The 16,156-nt window shown below is 55.9% G+C and overlaps 1 protein-coding gene across 2 annotated transcripts; it reads right to left on the bottom strand.

The window, feature by feature from the left end:
- Positions 1-1,541: 1,541 nt before the first annotated feature.
- UNC119 (unc-119 lipid binding chaperone) lies at positions 1,542-14,243 on the bottom strand. 2 transcript variants are annotated; one of them, XM_029082765.2, is made up of 5 exons: positions 14,119-14,243; positions 8,293-8,406; positions 7,381-7,483; positions 5,390-5,562; positions 1,542-3,653 (listed from the first exon to the last, which is right to left on the bottom strand). In XM_029082765.2, exons 2-5 carry the CDS (start codon positions 8,339-8,341, stop codon positions 3,541-3,543), a joined length of 438 nt encoding a protein of 145 aa, XP_028938598.1. In that variant the 5' UTR covers positions 8,342-8,406; positions 14,119-14,243; the 3' UTR covers positions 1,542-3,540. The 2 variants fall into 2 exon arrangements, with proteins under 2 accessions (XP_028938598.1, XP_028938597.1); XM_029082764.2 differs by lacking the exon at positions 14,119-14,243 and adding an exon at positions 9,654-9,776.
- Positions 14,244-16,156: the final 1,913 nt, after the last annotated feature.

Genomic DNA, 16,156 nt, shown 5'->3' with positions numbered 1-16,156 from the left:
ATAGTATTTGTTAAGCGCTTACTATGTGCCAAACTCCGTTCTAAGCGCTGGGATAGATACAAGGCATTCAGGTTGTCTCACGCGGGGCTCACGGTCTTCATCCCCACTTTACAGATGAGGTCACTGAGACACAGGGAAGGGAAGTGACTCGCCCAAGCAGACAAGTGGCGGAAGCGGGATTAGAACCCATGTCCTCTGACTCCCAGGCCCGGGCTCCTTCCACTAAGCTACGCTGCCCCCTGCTCCCCACCCCCCACCCCATTTCTCCGGAACCTCAAAATGAATTCACTGAATCCATGAGGGGGGGCATCTCAGAGAGTTCTTGCAAAACTCGACACTTTAGAGTAGTGCACTTTTTAGAGTCCCTTGTCATTTGGGGTGAACGTCAAATGAGTAAGAGGGAAACCAGTCTCTTACCACCAGCCTTCCGACCCTACCTTTCTTCCTACTCTGGCACACGCCACCATCACTGCTTATCTTTTTTTTAATTTTCATTTTTTATTTCCACCTCAGAAAGTGTGCATGTGTGTGTTTGGGGGAGGGGGCAAGGACGGGTCAGTGCAGCATTTCTGTGGGCCTCGAACATAGGTCCTTCTGATTTCCGTGGGCACCCCTTCCTCTTGGTCTGGTTGAATCAGCTAACCTCTGTTTCCCCAGCAGCCGCCCACCATCCGATCTCGCAGAATCCAATCATGGCCTCACTCAACCTGTAACTTGCCAGACTAAAGACTCCAAATTTCCTCGGTTTATCACCTGGCTGTTATTCACCCACCCTGACCATTCGACAACCCCGCCTCTTCATCCACCCCCCTCCATTAAGCCTCTTCTGCTTTCCCCCAGCTTCAAGGGCCTTCTGAAATCACATCCCCTCCAGGAAATCAGTCACTTAACTTCTCTGTGCCTCAGTTACCTCATCTGTAAAATGGAGATTAAGACCGTGAGCCCCAATGGGACAACCTGATTACCTTCTATCTACTCCAGCACTTAGAATAGTGCTTGGCACATAGTAAGCACTTAAATACCATCATTATTATCCCCAGATTAATCTTTCATTTTCCCATCCAAAATCTCCCACTACTGTCACTGCCAAAATTGATCTTAGTGTTTGTCTTCCCTGTTAGATTATACACTCCTTGAGGATAAGGATCATGCCAAGCACTGTCCTTACTGCTGGAGTAGATACAAGCTAATCAGATTGGGCACTTGCCCTGAGCTTCAAGGGGCTCAGAGCCTTAATCCCCATTTTACAGAAGAGGTAACTGAGGCACAGAGAAGTGAGGTGACTTGGCAAGGGTCGCACGGCTGACAACGCAGCAGAGCTGGGATTAGAATCAGGTCCTTCTGATTCCCAGGCCTGCTCTCTATCCACTAGGCCGTGCCACCTCTCACGCTAAGGGAGCGGAGGAGGGGGCCGCTGCTGTCGCCACCCTCCCAGTCGCTCCACGGCTCTGGTCCGGCAGGGCGGCAAACGGGGCCAGAGGCCGGGCCTGGCCGAGGGAGTCCCGAGCGGCAGATCAGTGTAAAGAAACCACGAGAACAGATGGGGTGGGTCGATGCTTTCATTGCTTTGTGAACACCGGCCAATGCAACCAGGCAACGAGCGGAGAGAGCATCTACTGACAACGATGAACGATTTGGCTTCCTCCCATTTCCTCCCGGGGCTCTGACCCGAGGTGCGGGGGCTGGGCACCCGACCGACCAAAGCGCTGCCTAGGGGGACCCCCCCCCTCCTCCCCGCCCCGGTACACTCCGGTGGGCACCAAGTCGGGTTCCCCCTCTGCCCTCTTGAGGGTGTTCCTGGTTGGGCTCTCCAGGAGAGGCAGGGGGGCGGGAATCGGTACCCCAGTGAGATTTTTTTCTATCAAGGAACCTGACTTAAAAACACAGCTCCCATCTCCTGGAGGGTCCCCTTGGCTCCTTGCCTGCAAACCAGAAAGTTTTTGTTATAAAAATGGAGTTTCAGAGAGACCACCTCCCTATCACAGGCACACGTGTGCACATGTGTGCACACACAACACACGCACACACACTCTCACACTGAAGCAGGAAGTCCAGTGAGCCTGTTTGGGCCTAATCTGGTGCTAAGAAACACCTTGGGCCGAGAGGTCCTGGTGAGCCCTTTGCCTCAGGGGCCCGAGGAGGTGAGGGCAGTCCTCACCTGCCCCCAAACTGGCCCCAGAAAATATCCCACCTCCCCACTTGCTCCATCAGCAACATCCTGGAGCACTCTCAGCAGCCGGACTCCCTCCCCAGGAGCCAGCTGGCCATAGTCCCCCTCTGGATCAGGTCAAAATGCAGGAGAGACTCCAGACTCCTCAAGCTCCTCAGCCTGGCCTTTCCTTGACCCGGTCAGTTCTCTGACCCCTACCCCAAGCTTTAGTAGGGTTTGGTGGGGTCCAAACCCCACCTCCACCCTCCTCTGCCCACCACCATACACATTAGGATGCACAAAAGTCAGGGAAGGGCAGAGGTCAGGGCTCAGTTCAATAAGAGGCCCGTGAAGAGGACCAGAGGTCAGCCTGTTTGGCTCTCAGACTCTCAAGTTGGGAACCAGAAAAGAATCAAGGGAGATCAGCGAGGTTGCCCAGCGCAGCTGCCCTCCTCCATTTACACCTCACTGGGGACTTAGGATCCGGGCTAGGAGCAGAGCTGTCCTCAAGCCGGTGCAGCTGGGTACTCCAGACCAGAGGTCCATCTCGCCAAATTGGGTGGCGAGACAGCCCAGGGTGGGACACAAATCTACTGGCAGCAACATCCTTAAGGGTGAGAGGAAGGGCCCAGACTCCAGCTCCCTGGGGGTCCAGAGGAGCAGGAAGGAGAGAAACAGAATGGCAGCAGTGAGAGAAGGGATGGGAGAAAACAAAAGAGGGAAAGGAAAGGGGCAGAGAGGGAGCCGGATGAACCTTGGGGACTGCCCATCCGGGGCCTCATCATCTCTCTCCCTCTTCCGGCTTCCCGTCTCCCCCTCCTAGCTCCCCAGCGGCGGGCTAAACCCGCTTGGTCACTGAGATACTAGGTCAGCTGCTGCTGGTTAGGGCACCTAGGGGCCCTCTGACCTTCCAGAGCCTGAGGTGGGTCAGTCCTGCCCCTGATTTGGGCTCAGCCCAGAAGGAAACTCTCTTCTTCAGGAGGCGGAATGGTCCCCTCAGGCACCAGCTCGGGAGGGAGGTAGTCCAGTGCAGGGCTGTGGTGGCCGGGCAGCAGAATAGCCAAAGTGACCCAACCAGGCCTCCTGGCCCCTTCTGGGGTCTCCCCTCTGCTGCTGGGGTGGCCCAGAATGGGGGCTATAGGTAGTGAATTGTCCCAGGATATGAGAAAAGCCTCAAATCTTGGGGGGACCCCCTCCTTCCTCCCCCCGCCCCGCTCCAGAGCCAGGTAAGAGAAGGAGGGACCAGAGAGGAGGTGGCCCGGCGGAGGATGCGGGGGCTGGGGGGAGGGATCCCTTTCCAAAAGGAGGGAGTCCTCGGCCATGTGCGGAGGGAGGGGGGCGAGGCCCGGCAGCTGGTGACAGGCAGCGCCGCTCCACCGCTCTGCCTTGGGTCAGGGGCCTCCGCTGTAAGAATAATCCGCTTTGTTGTGCATCACCAGCTTGTTATCCACAAAGTAGAAACTGTCCGACTGAGTCTCGTAAGGGTGACGGATCATCTCGCGGACTGGAGGGACGAGAGACAGGAGGAAGGGTCACGTTCCCGAGGCTTGTACCCATCAAACCCCAGATGGGAGAGTCTGGGTGGGGGGAAGCAGGGGAGGGATGAATGAATGAATGAATGAATGAATGAATGAATGAATGAATGAATGAATGAATGAATGAATGAGGGGCCCGGATTTACACTCTTGCGGGCCCAGGGCTGTTATATTTCTGCAGTGCCCCGTGTACAGGTCTTATTCCTGATTTACTTCAAAATGATCCCAATTCTGGCCTCAAGACTATTAATGTTATGCTTACTTTCCTCAGCCCCATGGCACTTGTGTACATATCCCTAATTTATTTTTGTTTATATTCATGTCTGTCTCCCTCTCTAGGCTGTAAACTCGATCAGGGCAGAGAACGTGACTACCTACTCTGTTATACTGTCCTCTCCCAGATGCTTAGTACAGTGCTCTTGCACACATTAAGTGCTCAATAAATATGGTTGATTGATTGATTAAACTTGACTACATAAAGTGAATCAGTGGATACACTTCCCTCTTGAAACGTAGAATAGAGCTCAAAGTATGGACTATATTTTATATAGACATTTTTTCATGTATATATTGATTGATGTATATAATTATGGAGTTCTATTTGGCGGGGCGAGGGATGGGGGAGGGTGTTAGCTCAGGGCCCAGAGCAGCAGCCTGTAAAATCCCTCCATTAATCCAGCCCCAGCTAGAGAAACGAGGGTAGCCTGCTTGCTGAGAGCCCGGTGGCCTGGTTCTAGCCTCAGCGCTGCTCTAATGCGCTGTGTGACCTTGGACGAGTTCAACCTCTCTGGGCCCCAGGACCTCGGCTCTTCGCACTGGCGATGACAAGCCCTGCCCCGACTCCAAAACCCAAGAGCAGATGCCGGTGTGCAACGTGTCTCTCTAGACTGTAGACTCCCTCTTGAATTGTAAGCTCCCTCTAGACTGTAAGGTCGTTGTGGGCAGCCAATACATCTGTTATACTGTTGCTCATCCTCTCCCAGCTGCTTAATACAGTGCCCTGCACCCAGTAAGTGCTCAATAAATACAATTGATTAAAAAGAGGCAAGTCACAACTTCTCTGAGCCTCAATTTCCTCATTTGTAAAATGGGGCGTCAATACCCATTCTCCTTCCTACTTCGACTGCGAGCCCCATGTGAGATAGGGACTGTGTCCAGCTTGATTCTCTTGTATCTCTCCCAGTGCATAGTACAGTGCTAGGCACAGGGCACTTAATGAATACACAGTGATTGTTATGAGAGGTGAAAGTGGAGATAACATTAATGGGGACATTATTGGGGTTGGCCAGGATTAATTTATTAATTTATGGTATTTGTTAAGGGCTTACTACGTGCCAGGCCCTTTACTAAGCACTGGAGTAGATACAAGCTGATCAGGTTGGACACAATTCATGTCCCATATGGGAGTCCCAGTCTTAATCCCCCTTTTACAGCTGAGGTAACTGAGGCACAGAGAAGTGTAGTGACTTGCCCAAAGTCATACAACAGACAAGTGGCAGAGCCTGGATTAGAACTCAGCTTCTTCTGCCTCCCGGGCACGTGCTCTCTCCACTAGGCTATGATGTGTCCAAGGGGAGCAGAATATGGCCCTCTCCTCCTGGTCCTCTCCCGCTCCTCCCGACGTGCTCTCCTCCCTCCGTCTCCGGAGACGCTGTCACCAGCCAATCCCAGCCCCAGGTCCCGCGGGAGACGAGGGGACACTTACTCAACTCCTCCGAGAGCTGGGGGAACTCGTAGATGTGTTCGCAGGTGTTCTTGCTGCTGGGGATGCAGAAGCCAAACTCAAAGTCAAAGCTTTTGAGCAGCTCGTTGCGGAAGTAGTGTCGCTCGATCATGCGGAAATTGTTGATGGGCCTGTCTCCCACGGTGAACTCCACCCTGCGAGCGGAAGGAGAGACGGCTGGTGGGGCCGGGGGTGGGTGATCCCAGGAGGCTTCCCGGTTGGTGTCCGCTCTTTCCCAATTTTCTGGAGCCGGGGAGGAGGAAGACTCCCCCGACGAGTTTCACCTCTACCTCACGCCTACCTGGTAGCCTGACCCTGCTACTGGTGGCGATGATGGCAGTAATAGCAGTAAAGACTGATCTACCTAGGATGAGGGAGGAAGCAGATTTTTTTGGAAGTGCATTTCTTCTTTTTAAGGTATCTGTTATTAACGACGATCATCATCGTCATCGTGGTATTCGGTAAGCCCTTACTATGTGCCAGGCATTAAATTAAGCACTGAGATAGATTCAAGCTAATCAGGTTGGGCACGGTTCCCATGCCAGGTGGGGAACAGTCTTAATCTCCATTTTACAGAAGAGGCAACTGAGGCGCAGAGAGGTTAAGTGACTTGCCCAAGATCACACAGCAGGCAAGTGGAGGAGCCAGGTTAGAATCCAGGGTCTTCTTATTCCCAGGCCCATGAGCTAGCTATTTAGCTACAATGCTTAGTAGGAGAAATAGCATTTATCAGGCCCTTACTCGGAGCAGAGCAGTGTATTAAGCGCTGGGAAAGAAAACACTGGTGGGAATTAGATATGATCCCTGTCCCTCAGGGAGACACACAATCTAAAATTAAAGAGGAGGAGAGACGCATAAGGAGGGGAGAAACAAAGCACTAAGATGACAAAAAGAAAGAAAAAAGAAAGATCAATAAGATCCTGTGGCTAGGGGAGCAGAATTTGAGGCTCTTTGCAGCCCAGAGTCCAGTCACAGTCACAGCCACAGTGACTAAGTGTGAACGTATCTACATCCTCCTTAGCACTCATGGCGTAACAAATCTATTTTGGGGTCTCTAGTCGTTTTTATGTTTGCCTCCCCCACCAGAGTGTGAGCTCTCTGTGGGCAGAAAATGTGTCATTTCATTATTCTGTACTTTCCAAGTGCCTAGGACAGTGGTTGGTACAAAATGGGCACTTAATAAAAGCTATTATAACTACTAGTACCCTGCTGTGCTCCTTTGCCCTGATCACCCTGCCATTATCCCACCAAGCTATTAGGAAAGAAGCCATATGACCTAGTGGATAGAGCACGGGCCTGGGAGTCAGAAGGACCTGGGTTCTAATCCACTTAACTGCCGTGTGACCTTGGGGAAGTCCCTGGGCCTCAGTTGCCTCATCTGTAAAATGGGGATTAAATCCTCCTCCCTCCAATTTAGACAGTGATCCTTATGTGAGGCAGGGACTGTGTCCAATCTGATTATTTTGTATCTAGACCAGAGCTCATAACAGTGCTTGACACATAGTAAGTGCTTAACAAATGCCATTTTTGAAAAGGGAGCGTGTTTTACTAAGGGAATAAAGGGAACACGATGAATCCACCATGCTCCCAACCCACACTGCCCCGAGGGCCTGGTGACTGTCAGAATTGGGCGTCTGGATACTTGCCGAGAGGGCTTGAGGGAAAAGCTCTACTTTTTGCACTTTCCCATTAAGGGGTGGTTGTCGCAGGGGCAACCCCTCTGGCCTGCCTCTGCCTCGCCTGCCAGAGAAGTTGGCAGGATGGTACCCCTCCTGGAAGCTGGGCCCGGGAGCCAGGCCTCTCTCGTCCTGCTGCGAAGATCTGGTCCCATCCCATCCCCAAGGACCTTGGATTTTGGGGAAGAGAACGGGAGACCACCCAAGGTTCCAGAGACCCCCCCAGCTCTCACCTCTCACGCCCCTCAACGATCCTTTCCAATCCCCCACCCTGCAGGGTCAAGCCTCCCGACTCACGTGGCTCCAACCTGGCGCAGGCGGAGGAATGCTGGGGTGAACTGGTAGCGGACGAATCGCCCGGCATTGGGGTCTGCATCCTTCTTGTCCCCCCGATCGCGCTCTGCAATGGCACAAACACAAACATGCACACACACACACACACACACAAAAAAAACACGCACACAGACACACTCAGGTTCAGAGTGGGCACCTGTGGGGCTTCAGACTGGGGCAACCCCAGCTTCCGGATTCCAGTCCTGGGCCGCAACCCCCAGGGGACGACAGGAGAGACCGAGAGGGGAGATGTCAAGCTCCCTGGCTTCTGCTGGGAGCTCAGCAGTCAGGGTAATTGGAACTGTTCGGGCCCCAACTCTCCAGAGGCTGCGGAACCTAGTAGAAAAAGCCCAGGCTGGGAATTAAGAACACTGGGTTCGCATCCCAACTCTACAACAGGCCTTCTGGGTGATCTTGGTCAAGTCGCTAAAATTCTCTGGGTCTTGGTTTTCTCATCCACAAAATGGGGATGAGCCAGATTGTTCCGGAGGAGCAGGGTATACACACCTCCTTCCACGTCGGAGTGGGACGTGCAGATTGAGCCTGTCGTCGAAACTTTCACCCGCCCAATCTACCCCCATCTAACGGAGGAGCTGGTGAGCGAGGCGACTGGCCACAGGAAGGAGGAGAGGCAATGTAGCCCAGCGGTTCTGGCCGGGGACATTCGAGGTCCAGGAGGGACCGGGCCTGAGGGGAGATGCACACACTTCCCTCCCATGCCACTGGGTTGGCCCACTCCTCTCCCGAGCAGGTAGTACTTCCTGAAGGAGGGTCTCTCTTGAGTCAGGTTTGGGGGTTCTCGCCGGCTGTCTCCCCTGCCCACCCCCAGAACGATGGCCTGGTCCCCAGAACGATTAGCGCCTCCCCATCCCTCACCTGAAGCAGGGGGCTTGGTGATCTCAAACAGGATGGTGCCTGACTCCATGTCACGGATCTTAAACCTGGTGAAGTCAATCTTGTACACGTTCTCTTCCGGGGCGCAGAGGTAATCTGGTGTGGGGAGGAGAGGGGTGAAGGTGGACCCAGGGTGAGGGGGAGTGTGGCCTGAGGGAGTACCTTTCCCTCCCCACCACGGCGGGAGGTGGGAACCTGGATCCCGGACCTTGAACGTGCTGGGGGAATCCAAGTTCTCTAGGACTCCCTCGACAGTCTCAGGACGGGCTGGTGACTGACAACCCCAGTCTGACCCAACTGGCCCATTCTCCTCATTGTCCTTGCCCCCTAAAAAGGTAAACGGTGAAACTGGTGGGGGTTACAGCACGACTATCAAAATGAGGGTCAGAACGGAGTGGGGCTCACAATAAAATGGCTGAAAAGGCCTGGGCTTTAGAGGGCTTGCCCAAGGGCACAAGTTCCTACTCCAAGAAGCTCAGTATACCCGTTCCCCTCCTACCCTCCTTCCCCCACCCCAATCTGCTCCCTGCTGACAGTGCCTCCATCTGCTACCCCCGGCTTTCTGATGGGCAGGGGGCCAGGAGGTGGCCCGTGACGTCAAAGAGCCGCCTTGGCCTTCTGCAATTTGGATACAGATCTCCCCGTTTCTGGGTAAGCCCCAGTCCAGAGAGCTGTCTTCGGTTAAGCACATTAAGCATTTGGAAGGATCAGGAGCATAAATGCTTTAAGTTGGTTTACAACTTCTCCCTTCTCCAGCCCAGCCCACACCCTCCGCTCCTCTGGTGCCATTAACCTTCTCACTGTGACTCGGTCTCCCCGTCTCACCGTCGACCCCTGGCCCACATCCTATCTCTGGCCTGGAATGTCCTCCCTCCTCAAATCTGCCAACTAACACACTTTCCCCCTTCAAAGCCCTTCTCTTCACCTCTTCCAGGAGGCCTTCCTGGGCTAAGCCCCCCTTTTCCTCTGCTCCCCCTCCTTCCCCCATGGCCCCCACTCGCTCCCTCTGCTCTACCCCGTTCCCCACCCCACAGCACTTATGCATATTTTTATAATTCTATTTATTTTATTAATGGTGTGTACATATCTCTAATTCTATTTATTTATACTGCTGCTATTGATGCCTGTTTACTTGTCTTGATGTCTGTCTCCCCACTGTGAGCCTGTTGTGGGCAGGGATTGTCTCTATTTGTTGCTGAATTGTACTTCCCAAGCGCTTAGTACAGTGCTCTGCACACAGTAAGTGCTCAATAAATACAATTGAATGAGTGAATGAATGAAGCTGGGGCAGGTGGGGAAGAGGGGCTGGAGAATGGGGAAGGGGAAAGGAACTGGCTGCTAACCGAGGTGCTCGAGTGGGGAGAGGCTGGGCTCCGACCTCAGGCCCGGGGGGAATGCCCCCCATCCTCTAAGCCCCCGGGTCCCTCCGGGCCTCGGCACGATCCCTTCGAGTCTGTCGGCCTGTCTGTTCCCCTCCGCGCCCTCCCCATCCAGCTCCATAGCAACAGCGGGGCCCCATCGCCAGCCAGAACTCGTTGCCCTGGTGACGGTTGCCGGCAGCTCTTCCGGACCAGTGAGGCAGCGGTAAGGCCCGTCGAAGGCTGGCTCTGCCTATCGCGAGCTGCCCCGCCTCTCCAGCAGACCCAGTCCAGCAGGCGGAAAGGGATTCTGAGAGGTCAACATGCCCATCCCCCTGCCTCCAGGAGGGATGATGGCTAAACCCCCCCAGACCAACCCCTGGGTTTAAAAGGAGGTGAGCTCCGGGGAGGCAAGAGACCTCCATCTCCCTCCATCACTCTTCGCTGTCAGGATGTCTCGCTCCAATCCTTCCAGCTGCAGTTTTAGCAGGCATTTCCTCAGGCAGAGCTAGAGCACGGTATAGCAGGCTCCTCGGTAACATTTCCATCTTTTTTTCCTCCAGGCTGAACATCCCGGCTCCTCCAGCATTTTCTCCCAGGCCTCAGCCACCCGAGCCCCATCTATAGCCCTGGAGGAGCCAAGCCTGACTGGCCCAGGGTGTCAAGGCAGGGTCTGAACCTGGAGGAAGAACTCCCTCCCACATACACCTACTCCTCTCACCGCTCCAAGCATCGCTTTGGTTATTCCGCTTATTAGGAAACTTCTTGAGGGCAGGGAGCACAGCAACATCTCTATGGAACTGTACTCTCCCAAGTGCTTAGAACGGTACTCTGGACCCAGTAAGCACTCGATAAATACCATTGATTGACCCCAGTGCAGAGCTCTGAATCCATTCGGTCTACAGAGGGCCACGCTTGCACGCGATTCCACCCTGCTTCCAGAAACCGGCTAGAGCCGAGGACTCGGGCTCACCAGTATCCTACCTCTTGGAGGATGACTGGAAAGACAGCCCTAGGGCCGGGGGACGGGAGACTGAGAGTGCACAGTCTGAAATCACGGCCACATCCCGGGAGAGGCTGGCGGCTTAAAATGGAGGTTGCCGATCATAGTCGCCAGGACATCCCCAGGTCCTTTCATCAGGGCTTCCCATCCCCCAATTGGGGCTGTCATCGGCCTGTGTCCATTCTGACCACAGCTAAAGTGCCTTGCCACAAATAGCTCTAATCCGAGAGATCAGGGGACAATCCTAGGAATGCCGGCGTAAGCAGTTGAGGTATAAGCCCTGAGGGGAAGCAGAGGGGGAGGTGGTGAAGGGAGGCAAGAGCTGACTCAAGGTCTTGCCCTCCTAGGCCTAGGCCTGGCCCTTGGGGCGAAGCCGAAGACCCAGAGAGCCCGCGAACAGGAGCCGGGAGGTGGCTGGTTCGAACCAGGGTTTGGGGCCGAGGAGCGGAAAATGGTGGTACGTGAAGCCTGCTAGATCATCTCCAGTGGACAAGAGGAAAGGGGTTTAGACTGCAGCAGGAGAGGCTCAGGTTAGGCTCGAGGAAGAACTTTCTGAGAGGGCATCCGTGGCAGGAGTGAGAAAGGCGGAATTTCCTCAGTCTAACCCACAGTAGCCTCTTCAAGCCTGGGCCGGTACGAGAGGGCTTTACCCGAGAGTCTGGACACAGCTGAGATAACCTTTCAGGGCCTCTCCTGGCCCTGCAGCCCCCTTCTCCTCGCCTTTTCCTCCTCCCTTCAGGATCCTACCGGCTGGAATCCTGCTGCACCCTGGAAATTCATGGCCTCACCCAGCCTCCAGGAGGAAGTTATTGTTCCTGTCCCCTCCCTACTCCCTTGAAACCCGGAGGCAGGGAGCGAAGCCTGTGTGAACTAGTGAGGAGGGGGTCTCTCATCTGGGCCACTCCCCTGCAGTGACTCAGTTGGCCTACGAGGGGGCATCTGCCTCTGCCTTCCCCCCTGGCTGTTCCAGCCTCCGGGGAAGAGCGGGCTCAGACCCCCCAACCAGACGGGCAGAAGACCCATCCCTTTAGACAGAGGGCAACTCCGGACCCTTGTTTCTCAGGCATCCCCAGCCCCATCGGCTGCTCACCCCAGCCTGGCCCAGGGGGATTAAAGCTGGGTAGCTCTCCCTTCAGCTCTCCACTTCTCTGTTGAGCCCTGGAACAACACTCAACCAATTGTATTTAGTGAGTGCTTACTGGGTGCAGGACCCTGTACTAAGCACTTGGGAGAGTACAATAAAACATCAGACACATTCCCTGCCCACAGTGAGCTGACACTCCCACTTCCACTGTTGCTCCTGCCTCTAATAATAATAATAATTATACTGGATGATGATGATGATGATACTAAGTGCTGTACTAAGTGCCGGGTTAGATTCGAGATAATCAGGTTGGACACAGTCTTCGTCCCACATGAGGATCACAGTCAATTCCCTCCAGGAAACTGCATCCCATCTCCCATTCGACCCAAGGCCCCCTGGTAAGCGTACCCAACAACCAGTCCTGGACAGGTACTGAGAAGTAGCATGACCTGGTGCCTTGCCCTCCTAGTCCTGCCCTCCACAGGGATCCCAGGGGCTTGGGAGTCGGAAGGATCTGGGTTCTAATCCCAGCTCCAACTATTTGTCTCCTGTGTGACCTTGGGCAAATAACTTCACTTCTCTGTGCTTCAGTTACCTCATCTGTAAAATGGGGATTAGGACTGTGAGCCCCACGTGGGACACGGACCGTTTCCAACTTGATGAGCTTAAATCTACCTCAGCGCTTAGTACAGTGCCTGGCAGATTGTAAGCACTTAACAAATACTATTAAAAAAAAATCCAGGAATGGACATTCCAAAACTTCTTAGATTCCCAAATCCCAGCACCTCATAAATGCTATAGCAACATATATGGAACCAAAACAAGTATGATAGCAAACACAGTAACCATCCCAACAAACCTCAAAACTCCGACCATCAGCCCAGGCCCCTCTCCTCAAATCCCTGTCTTTTCCCCAGCCCCAAGCCTCCCACTTCCTCTCTCGTACAGCACCGTGAAGCCATTTTCTCACAGTCTCACTCTCCCCCGGCCCCTTCTCCCCACAGTGAGGAACGAGCCCCTGAGACCCAGCCCTTTCCTAGGGAGCCAGGGGTGTGGTATGGCCCTGGTCTTTGGGCCTCCCTTTTCCAATCCGCCCCTTCTCCACGGCCTCAGGTCCGGCGGAGATGGCGCATGCAGCAGGCAGTCATGCGGGACCGAGCACGGCAGGCTCTCTAGAGACCTAGGGACCGGAGCGGGCAAGGCCAGAGCAGGTGGCCAGACCCGTGGCTCTAGCCGAGGGCACTCGGGGCCACTCCCTCATCCTTTCTACAAAGCCCACGACCTGGGTCACCTGCCGTTCTCCCACCGTTCTCCCGCCTCCCGGCTCAGCGCTCTTCCAGCCAGACGACGGGACTCCGGTCGGGGGGGCAGACCGATGCCCGGGTGCTCTTATCTGAGGGTCTGGGAACTTCCTGCCTCTCCTGCCCACACCTGCAGAGGATGCGGGCACCCTCCTCCTCCCTCACCATCTCATACTTACCGGGGCAGGGGACCGAGGGGTGAGCATGGGGACCCTACCTGCCTCCAGCAGGACTCAGTGGCATTGACTGGCGGTCAGATTCCCCGTGACCTTGTGACTCTGTGAATCCGGCCTGCCATGTTAATTCACCAGAGGGGAGGGGGCGAAGGCTCCCACCGACCCCGCCATCCTTCCCCGGTGGGGACAGTTCAAGGAGTGGAATGCCCTCAGCCCAAAAGCCCCTTTCCCAAGCAGCCCCCTCCTCCTCCTCCAGGTTCCCCACACCTCAGTTCTCCCCAGGGGCACCTCACCCTCGGAGTCGGGGCCAACGCTTTGCAACCCAGTGGTCCCCTCTGCTGCTTGCCGGCCACCCACGTGGTCCCCGAGGCCTGTCCACCCCAACCCCAACCCCGGCCCCAGCCGGCTCTTTCTATTAACTCGGAGGCCCGGCCAACCCCAGGCCTGCCCCCTGACCCCCAGGCACGGTTAACTACAGAAGCAGCACGGCGCGGCGGATAGAGCCCGGGAGTCACGAGGTCATGGGTTCTAATCCCACCTCCACCCCTCGTCTGCTGCTCTGTGACCTCGGGCAAGTCACTTGGCTTCTCCGGGCCTCAGTTCCCTCATCTGTAAAACGGGGATGGAGACTGTGAGCCCACCGGGGGACGGGGACTGGGTCACACTAATACCGTTATCATAATGAAGTGCAGGTGAAGCGCCGGATTTTGAAGCCAGCAGTGATGGGAAGGAGATGGGGGCAGCTGAGACCGGTGAGAGTCCGGAGGGGAGGAGAGGGGGAGGGGGTCCCCGCTCCCGGCCGGTTTCAGAGTGTGAGGGGGGTCAGGGAAGGGGGGCGCGGGGCCTGGGGGACCCCCGTCCTGCGGGTGCGGGCATCGCCACTCACCGGGCGTGATCCTCTGCAGCCGCAGCACGTCCTCGGGCCCGATCTGCGCCTTCCCCCGCAGCAGCTGCAGGTCCGGCTCCGCTCGGGGCTCCGCTGCAGACCCGCCATCCCCGGGCCCCCCGGACCCCCCGGACCCCCCGGACCCCCCGCCGCCCTGCTTCACCTTCATGGCCCCGGCCCGGGCCGCCCTGCCCACCGGCTGACGGCGGCGGCCGGGCTCGCAACGGGGCAGGGGCGGGTGGCACCCACAGGGCCCACCCACCGTCACGCCCACCCACACGGCCCCGCCCCGACCTCATTCATTCATTCAATCGTCTCTTTGGACCGCTGACTATGTGCGCAGCACTGGACTAAACGCTTGGAATGGACAATTGGGCAACAGACAGAGAGACCATCCCCGTCCCACGACGGGCTCACCCTCTAAGCGGGGGAGACAGACGGACAAAAACCAGACAACATAATCACGATAAATAATAATAATGTTGATATCTGTTAAGCGCTTACTATGTGCAGACACTATTCTAAGCGCTGGGGCAGATACAGGGTCGTCAGGTTGTCCCACGTGAGGCTCCCAGTCTTCATCCCCATTTGACAGATGAGGTCACTGAGGCACAGAGAAGTCACTTGCCCACGGTCACACAGCTAAGTTGCAGAGTCAGGATTGGAACCCATGACCTCGGACTCCCAAGCCTGGGCTCTTTCCACTGAGCCGCGTAAATAGAATGAAGGGGGAGGAGCAGAGGGAAAGGGGGTTCAGGGGAGGGGAAGGGGGAAGGGGGAGGAGCGGAGGGAAAAGGGGGGAGCTCAGTCTGGGAAGGCCTCTCGGAGGAGGTGAGCTCTCAGGAGGGCTTTGAAGAGGGGAAAAGAGTTAGTTTGGCGGAGGTGAGGAGGGAGGGCGTTCCGGGACAGCGGGAGGACGGGGGCCGGGGGTCGAGGGTGGGTTAGGCGTGAACGGGGGACGGTGTGGAGGCGAGCGGCAGAGGAGCGGAGTGGACGGGGTGGGCGGGAGAAAGAGAGAAGGGAGGACAGGTAGGAGGGGGCGAGGGGATGGACAGCCTTGAAGCCCAGAGTGAGGAGTTTTTGTTTCGTGCGGAGGTTGACAGGCGACCACTGGAGGGTTTCAAGGAGGGGAGTGACAGGCCCAGAGCCTTTCTGCAGGAAGATGATCAGGGCAGCGGAATGAAGAATAGACTGGAGTGGGGAGAGACAGGAGGAGGGGAGATCAGAGAGGAGGCTGACACGATAGTCCAGCCGGGATATTAGGGCTCCACAGCCCCGCCCCCATCCCCGCTCTCTGCCTCCATCCCCAACTTCGTCCTGATGGTCCCCCTTCCCATCCTGTCCCCGTGTCCTCCGCCCACCCCTTCCGCCTTTACTTCCACCGTCTCCCTCTCTTTAGAACTCTACCAGCATCCCCCACACCTCCAGGAAGGTTTCCCTGATTTCTCTCTCGGCCCCCCACCCTATTCACCCGCCCTTCTCTGTCACTCCTGCACTTCAGTCCTCACTCTCTAAACACTTTACTCCTTTCATTCATCCGATTGCATTTATTGAGCGTCTGCTGTGCGCACGGCCCTGTGCGCAGCGCTTGGGAGAGTACAGTACAACAATAAACGGGTACATTCCCTGCCCAGGCCAGGGGAAGGGTAGCGCTTAGGTACATGTCTTTACACTCTTGCTTCCCCCTACCTGTAATTCATCTTAGGGTCCATCTCCCAGCCTGGGTCATACAGTCTTTAAGGGGAGGGATTGTATCTCCCAACTCTGTTGCACACTTCCAAGCGCTTAGGGCAGTGCTCTGCACAGAGTATCAACTCAATAAATACCATCGCTTGACCGCCAACTGCCCCGGCCTCCCCACTATGGGCCTGGTATTCAGCCCCCCTCATCTCCTCGGCGGGGTCCTTGTCCTGGGTCAAGTCCTCGCCGACCCGCTTGGGGCACGGGCCACACCAAGGTGAGGAGGGGGCAGCAGCTCCCCAAAGACCAATCAAATCAATCCATCTATCGCTCGTATTTACTGAGCGCTCCTGGGTGC

The sequence above is a fragment of the Ornithorhynchus anatinus genome, chromosome 17 (assembly GCF_004115215.2).
Source record: "Ornithorhynchus anatinus isolate Pmale09 chromosome 17, mOrnAna1.pri.v4, whole genome shotgun sequence".
Taxonomy (NCBI): Eukaryota; Metazoa; Chordata; class Mammalia; order Monotremata; family Ornithorhynchidae; genus Ornithorhynchus; species Ornithorhynchus anatinus.
Note: the sequence above shows the minus strand (reverse complement) of the source record. Positions and strands in the feature narration are given on the sequence as shown.

What these genes read in the sequence shown, in the direction of transcription:
- UNC119 (XM_029082765.2), bottom strand. Translation starts at nt 8,341, where the DNA reads ATGGAGTCAGGCACCATCCTGTTTGAGATCACCAAGCCCCCTGCTTCA. An exon ending in CACCAAGCCCCCTGCTTCAG is followed by an intron (nt 7,484 to 8,292) that starts GTGAGGGATGGG and finishes GTGCCATTGCAG; the next exon opens with AGCGCGATCGGGGGGACAAG. An exon ending in CCAGCTCTCGGAGGAGTTGA is followed by an intron (nt 3,654 to 5,389) that starts GTAAGTGTCCCC and finishes TCGTCCCTCCAG; the next exon opens with TCCGCGAGATGATCCGTCAC.